At 42.5% G+C, this 8,034-nt stretch overlaps 2 protein-coding genes across 2 annotated transcripts in view; both read left to right on the forward strand.

The window, feature by feature from the left end:
- Positions 1 to 8,034, forward strand: part of LOC140338964 (uncharacterized) — a gene marked incomplete in the record, with an annotated part of 329,302 nt that overhangs the window by 77,127 nt on the left and 244,141 nt on the right.
- LOC140339145 (uncharacterized) overlaps positions 1 to 8,034 on the forward strand; it is a 37,816-nt gene that overhangs the window by 8,819 nt on the left and 20,963 nt on the right. Inside the window, 1 exon segment of the mRNA XM_072423728.1 lies at positions 3,142 to 4,932. Coding sequence (XP_072279829.1) covers positions 3,142 to 4,932 — 1,791 coding nt within the window.

The raw sequence follows: 8,034 nt of genomic DNA on the forward strand, positions 1-8,034 counted from the left end.
GTCGAAACTCAGCTGTATATTCCGCAACAGAGCGTTCTCCCTGCCGCAGGATGTGCAGCCTAGCTTCTGCCGTAGCACAGCGGTTAGGCTCATCAAACCCTTGGTTCATAGCAGTTATAAATTCACCCAGATCATTAAAAAAGTCAATGTCCTGTTCCACATAAGGGGATGCCCAAGCTAGGGATTCCTCAGTCAAGAGGTTAATTATAAACAATACTTTTTTTCGCTTATAGGTAAATGCAGAAGATTGTATCTGGAAATAAATACGACTTTGGTTGAGAAAACCTCTGTATTGTCTGCGATCACTGTTGAATTTGAGAGGTAGAGGCATACGTACATTGGAGTCTGTGTCTCAAGGAACGCAATTTCTATAGTTGCTGGTGCAAACTATTGATTTCTTCTTGTTGATTTCTTACCACATTTTGTAGTTTAGAAAACTTTTCTTGGTAAGTAATACCAAACTTTGGCAATTCTACAATTTGCTGCCTGAAGGGGGCACAGCAGCTGCAACAACTGACTCCGTGTTTTAGGCAAGAATATTCTGTAACGATCAGAGGTCAGGCTCAGAGTCAAGTGGCTGAAACTGCAAGCAGACACAGGTCGGTAGCCAATGGTGTAAGTTGAGACACAGTGCGAGGAAGAGTAGTCAATTAAACAGCAGCCAAGGGTCGATACACAGGTAGCAGTTTGGAGATTGCAATGTAACAGTAGCAGGAAGAGCAAGATATTGCCAGAGCACAATAATCTGGCAACAGGAAGTTCAGAGACATGGCTTAAATAGGAAGTTCATGGGAGGGGCCTGGAGTTCAAGGTTCAGCAAGATACTAAGTATTAATGTATCTTTGTCGGAGGAATCCAACAGAGTGCAAAAGGCAAACACTTAAGTGGCGCAGACACTTAAACATCGCTGGGTTCGGATCCTGACACCTTGGGTAAATGTGGTGGACAATTTTAAGTTCAGGAGAGACTTCCCTCAAAACAAAACACAGGGACTCTAACTCTGTGCCAGACCTTGGAGAGATTCTTTGGGGCTTCAGAGGTAGACAGAGGAGCATGCAAGCTGCTAGACTGTAAATGTTGACTCAGGGTGTTGTACTTCAGAAGAAGACTTTGGATTTCAGCAGAAGATTCGGCTGTTGGACCTCAGAAGCAGACTCCTGATGCTGGACTTTAGATGAAGATTCAGGGTGTTGGACCTTAGAAGAATAATTAGAATATGGGACCTCAGAGGCATACTTAGAATGTTGGACTTCAGAGGAAGACTCCAGGTGTTGGACCTTAGAGACAGGCTCTTGATGTTGGACCTGTAAGGAGTGGAAATTTACTGAGTAGTAGATTTACTTGAAGTTAATTATTTTTGTGCTTTTATGTTTCGTAGATGATTGAATTATGTTGAAACTAGTTGTACTCTTCTTATCAGTAAACTAATGTCCGCTCCCCCCTTTAGGCCTTGAAGCTTTCCCTTTCCTCCCTTCTGCAGTTTATCTGTTCTCCTGACATGAAAATCCTGAAGAGAACCACAAGGACATTTGTTATGTCTGCTAGTTGTAGTCATGTGATCATATCTTAGACCTAGCATATAAGCTGTGTGCAAACAATAAAGTTTTGAGAATGATCCAACCACATGCTTGAGCTGCGTGTGTTAGGTCCTCTCCCATATCATCGTGGTAAACAGAAGCTATTAGAGAGAAGACAGCTGATCGGGGATCATTAGGGGATCGCCTTAAATGTTTGGCATCAGAAGTGGGATATACCTACCTTAAAAGGACCAGGATTGGGTAAGAAGAAATTTTTTTCTACCTCTGCGCTCCCCTGGGTCGCTGTAGATATCTTATGAACCTAAGCACTGTGGAAGTGTAGACTCCCTCATAGAAGGACTGGGTCCTTAGGAAGATTTGGGAAATCTTTTATTGAATATGTGCACACTCGTGGCTTCTGTTTAATGTATAACCAATATACCTATAGCAGTACCCGCTAACTAAAGACAAGTAAGATTCCTTAGCACCCATGATTCAATCTTTCTGCCAGCAAGGCATACTTAAGAAAATCTGCTCTCCTTACAATATTGCAGTAAATCCTGTCAAAAAACAGGATCTCAGAGCCATCAATGAGCTGATTACATCCCTGACACCGGTCATGTCAGATCTTAGTACCATCCTTATGGCAGTACCACCTGAGACCCAATTTTACAATGTTATTGATTTGGTCAATGCATTTTGGCCTCGCAGGAGGGATATGGTTTCATTGTTGTGTTTTTTTGGGAAAGGAAGGAAAAATTCAGTTCTGTCTGCAACAGGTCACATTCCTGGGAATGCCTTTACCCCAGAATCCCGGCTGCTACCCCCCAGACGTGTACATGCCATTCGCAGTCTGCCTTGCCCACAGACAAAGAAACAGCTGCTCAGCTTTCTTGGCATGATACGTTTTTTTCTCCTGCTTCCAGCGGTCCTGTCACTGTGCTCAATGCCCTCTTATGTCTCAAAGGGCCAGAGGATGAAGTGCCAGAGTCACACTCATGTATCACTGAAATACATAACACATCAGACTTATCCACAACACCTATTCTCTAGCAGAAAATGTTTTTGTAGATGGGTCCTGTTCCCCACGCTCTAACAAAACTTATTTAGCTGGATATGCCATGGTACAGCTCCGAGACACAGTCCTTGATGCCGCCCCAATCTCTGCTAACTCTTCCCAAGCCGCAGAACTGATAGCACTCACCAGAGCATGTGAAAAAACTGTAAACATATTCACTGACTCCCGCTATGCGATCATACATGATTTTGAGGCCATTTGGCAGCGCAGAGGTTTTACCCCAGCTGATGGAAAACCCATTTCGCATTAATTTCAAAACTTTAGAGAGTGTACTAATTCACCTCCTATTAACATCTGATGTGCTGCATACCCTTAAGATGTGATAATTAACATAATTACAATCTGATTATCAAAACATAATTACAAATGAAGACTGGGAAAGATTCGGGTATTTTTGATGCAGCAGTGTATTCAACATAAATTTAGACACGATTATACAACGTTAAGTCACACTCTCATCCCTGAGATAACTGTAATAGGAGGGTGCAAAAAGGCTGCACATTGACTTCTACGTTTGGACGGCCATCATATTTTTCTATTTTCCAGGACACTCCATGGAGAAACCCTCAAAGGATCGTCTGACTTTATCTCCAGATTGTAAAATGGAGGCCATGACAGGAGATTGTGCGGGAGAAGAGACCATCAGCCCAGCTATGGATAGACCATCTGATCCCTCTGACTCTGATCCTCCTCCTCCTGTGAGTGATGGTGCCGGCATTCCGGAGAAGAAGACATTTTCCTGTCCTGAGTGCGGAGAATCTTTTCTTTATAAATACCAACTTTCTGTACATGAAAGAATGCACACTGGTGAAAAGCTTCATTCTTGTTCTGAGTGTGGAAAATGTTTTGTCCACAAATCACAACTCATTTTTCATCAGCGGATTCACACAGGGGAAAAGCCATATTTGTGTTCTGTGTGTGGGAAATCTTTTGTCCACAAATCACAACTCATTTTTCATCTGAGGACTCACACAGGGGAGAAGCCATATTCGTGTCCTGAGTGCGGGAAAAGTTTTGTCCGTAAATCACAACTCATTTCTCATCAGAGGACTCACACTGGGGAGAAGCCATATTCCTGTACTGAGTGCGGGAAAAGTTTTGTCCGTAAATCTGAACTCATTTCTCATCAGAGGACTCACACAGGGGAGAAGCCATTTAGCTGCCCTGACTGTGGGAAATCTTTTTCTTTAAAGTCTAGTCTTTCTGTACATCAAAACTGTCATCCTGGTGGGAAGACATACTCGTGTCTTGAGTGTGGGAAAAGTTTTATACGCAAATCAAATCTTAACATGCATCAAAAATCTCACACGGGAGAGAAGCCTTATGTATGTTCTGAGTGTGGGAAAAGTTTTGTCCACAAATCACAAATCATTATACATCAGAGATCTCACACAGGAGAGAAGCCGTATTCCTGTCCCGAGTGTGGGAAAAGTTTTATACGCAAATCAAATCTTAACATGCATCAAAAATCTCACACGGGAGAGAAGCCTTATGTATGTTCTGAGTGTGGGAAAAGTTTTGTCCACAAATCACAAATCATTATACATCAGAGATCTCACACAGGAGAGAAGCCGTATTCCTGTCCCGAGTGTGGGAAAAGTTTTGTCTGTAAATCGCCTCTAATTACACATCAGAGGACTCACACAGGGGAGAAGCCATTTTCTTGCTCTGAGTGTGGAAAATGTTTTACACAAAATCATCATCTTATCATACATCAGAGATCTCATACAGGGGAGAAACCATTTCCATGTCCAGAGTGCGGGAAAAGTTATGTACAAAAACTTGAACTTGTTATACATCAGAGATCTCACACAGGGGAGAAGCCATTTTTGTGTTCTGAGTGTGGGAAAAGTTTTGTCCGTAAATCACAACTTATTTATCATCAGAGATCTCACACAGGAGAGAAACCATTTCCATGCCCTGAGTGCGGGAAAAGTTATGCACAAAAACATGAACTTGTTATACATCAGAGATCTCACACGAGGGAGAAACCATTTCCATGTCCTGAGTGCGGGAAAAGTTATGTGCAAAAATATGAACTTGTTATACATCAGAGATCTCACACAGGGGAGAAGCCATTTTCGTGTTCTGAGTGCAGGAAAAGTTTTATCAATAAATCACAACTCATTTATCATCAGAGGACTCACACAGGGGAGAAACTATTTCCATGTCCTGAGTGCGGGAAAAGTTATGTGCAAAAATATGAACTTGTTATACATCAGAGATCTCACTCAGGGGAGAAGCCATTTTTGTGTTCTAAATGCGGGAAAAGTTTTATCAATAAATCACAACTCATTTATCATCAGAGGACTCACACAGGGGAGAAACCTTTTCCATGTCCTTAGTGCGGAAAATTTTCTGCACGAAAACCAGCTCTTGTTATACATCAGAGATTTCACACAGGCGAAAAACTATTTTCATGTCCTGAGTGTGGGAAATGTTATACACGAAAATCTTTTGTTACCAGACACCGTAAGATCTCACACCAAGAACATTTGCAATCCTGCCCTGAGGAACATTTCCCACATGTAAACGTGCATAAAACACATATAAATGTGGTAGGAATCTTTACATCAGTATTTAAAACTGTCCATGTTGACCCAGACTAAAAAAAAAAAAAAAATCTTAAAGGACAAAGCCTCTACTATTCTGTCATTACTGCTATGGTAAAAACGCTGTAATAAAATATGCACGTCACAAATTTCAAGAGGCTTGGGATCCGAGATTAGGCATAAACAGGGTGATGAAATTAAGTTTAGTATCAGCTCTTGGGGTCCTCTGTGTACCCTGAAATTTTCATGTTTGTATAATAATCTGTGTGGGAGATAAGAGGTTTATACATGAGGTAATGACAGCAGCATGGACACAGACACAGCTCTCATGCCGCTGTACAAGGGGCGGAGTTATCTCAGTACAATGTGGGTGGGGCACAGCTGATCTCTGAGGTCTGTAGGACACGCCCACTCTTGGGGAGCTCACACTGAAGAAGAATTCCATAAAATAAGATAGCAGATGTGCTCACACACAGCTGATTGTGACGTCATTGCACAGCCCAATCAGCTGGTAGTACACATTCCGAGGGTAGGATTATCTCGTAGGACACTTTTGTCTGCCTCCTGTCATGAGTGGCTCCCAACTCACTAGCTGTGGACTGGCACTGGTCTTGGGCCCGGGGGTTGAGGACCACTGCTCGAACGTTCCCAGAAGATAAGGTGGTCCCCCCAGGTCCCTTTCATGATAGGGAGCCTTTAGCAGGTTGTCCTCCTCTGGTCCTCCTTCAGCCTCTCTTAGTATTGGAGGTTTGTCATGGACTCTTCCTGATCGGACATTTGGCACAGTGATTGGAGGACTTCTGGACCTGGACTGGGTCTTTACAATGGGTGGTTGGGGCAGGAGGGTGACGTCCGCAGGATGTCTCTGGTTCAAGTAGAAGAACATATATAGAGCAAAACCAAACCCACAGTGTCCACGATAGGTGATCATGTTTTTCGTGTTATTTCCAGATTATTACATGACACAGAGAGAGATAACCTGGGAAAAATATTGTGTGCTGACCTCCTCACTACAGTGCTGAAGATGGACCAGAGTCACATGACTGAGAAGATACTGGACCTAATGTTGGAGATCATTTACCTACTGACCGGAGAGGTGAAGAGGATTCTGGGAGGTCACATGACACCACTCTGATCTCCAGTAATAATACACAGACCTGACTGGAGAGGTACGGAGGATTCTGGGAGGTCACATGAAATGTGCGGTGATGAAGGCGTTGTCTATTAGGGGTCTTCTACAAGGATTATACTCTCCTTTGTTTGGAGAAATATTCTATGAAAAGTCCTTTCACATTTACTTCTGTTAAAGGTGTGGGGGGGGGGGACAACATGAAGATCCTATAAATCATCCAGAACATCATCAAGGATCATCAGGACAGGTGAGCATGGAATTCTGGGAGATTATTATAGGATGTGAGAGAGATGAAATGTCCCTGTCCTCTGAGTTCCCAGCATTCCACATAGGAAGATGAGGAGATGCCTGACCATCACCAGGTATGTTCACAACTTCAAAGCAGCTTTAAACAATATAAGACTCCTTTCCTCTGTATAGGGTCATCTCTGGACAGTAAAGAAAAAAAAAACCCATTGAAATGATGGTGGCAATCACACCTGGGAAACGTAGCCTACATGCCAGAAAAGGTAAGAGCATAGAATGCAGAAACTCTGCCACTCAATTTACCAGAGGTGATGGTAAGGGACCAAAAAGAACGTTCATCTCCATCCCTCAATATAGCGTCATGTTCCCAACAAATGAGGAGGAGATACTGTACACCACTCCAGGTGTTGGGGGTTAGAGGATTCTTTAGATGTTGTACCTTAGAGGATGGCACTTGATATGGGACCTAAGAGGACGGCTCCTGATGTTGGACTTTATAAGAAGACTCATGGTTTGGAACTTCAGAGGCAGACTTGAGGAATGACTTCAGAGACATACTCCATGTGCTGGACTATAAGCAAGAATCAGGATGCTGGACTTCAGAGACAGACTTGAGGAATGACTTCAGAGATATACTCCATGTGCTGGAGTATAAGCAAGAATCAGGATGCTGGACTTCAGAGACAGACTTCCGGTCCTCTGTGTTGGAAAAAATGTTTGATAGAGGTGCCGAGTCCAAGCACACCCAGCAGATTCTCACCACACCATCCAACAAGGATTGATAGACGGGTGGTTGTACTAGGATGAAGTTCTCAGACCCATCCATGCAGATAGAGTGGAGATTTATGATTTGAACAAATCATCAATATTAAAAACCTTGATGCACATATAGAACATTACCTCACACAATACTGCAACTATGAAATTTAACTCTCATAAAGTTCTGGTTGTTAGTTTGCTAATTATATTTCCTCCTTTCGTGAAAGTGACGTAATCTAAAAAGGTACGCACGCAAGGGGGTATGAATAAATAATTCCCCTATCAATTCGACTATAATATTCGTGCACACATATAGCATTTCCCATTGTGACAATTGGCCACTAGATGGCAGAATGAGTCATTGTTTTAACCTTCCTAGAGGTAACCTCCAGTGTGACTCGGGGTAGAAAAAAGTTTTCAGTTTTAATATAATAAAAGTTTTAATATACACACACTATATTATGCTGTAAAATAAATGTTCATAAAAAACCAATGTAACTGCTAAGGAGGTTAACAGAAACTGAAACGAGAACTGTAGAGAGACTAGAACCCTTGTCAGCTAATTTCTCAGGGCTGTAGTTCCTCTGAGCTCCGAGAGGAGGTGATCTAACCAATACTGAGATAGAAGGTATCTATGGAAACTACAAACAGGAAGTGTCTATGTAAAAAACAGGAAGTGATGTCAGACATAGACCGGAAGTTCCATGTGGGATAACGCAAACAGGAAGTATTGCTGAGAAGGTAATGAAA

Source organism: Pyxicephalus adspersus, chromosome 10, assembly GCF_032062135.1.
Source record: "Pyxicephalus adspersus chromosome 10, UCB_Pads_2.0, whole genome shotgun sequence".
Taxonomy (NCBI): Eukaryota; Metazoa; Chordata; class Amphibia; order Anura; family Pyxicephalidae; genus Pyxicephalus; species Pyxicephalus adspersus.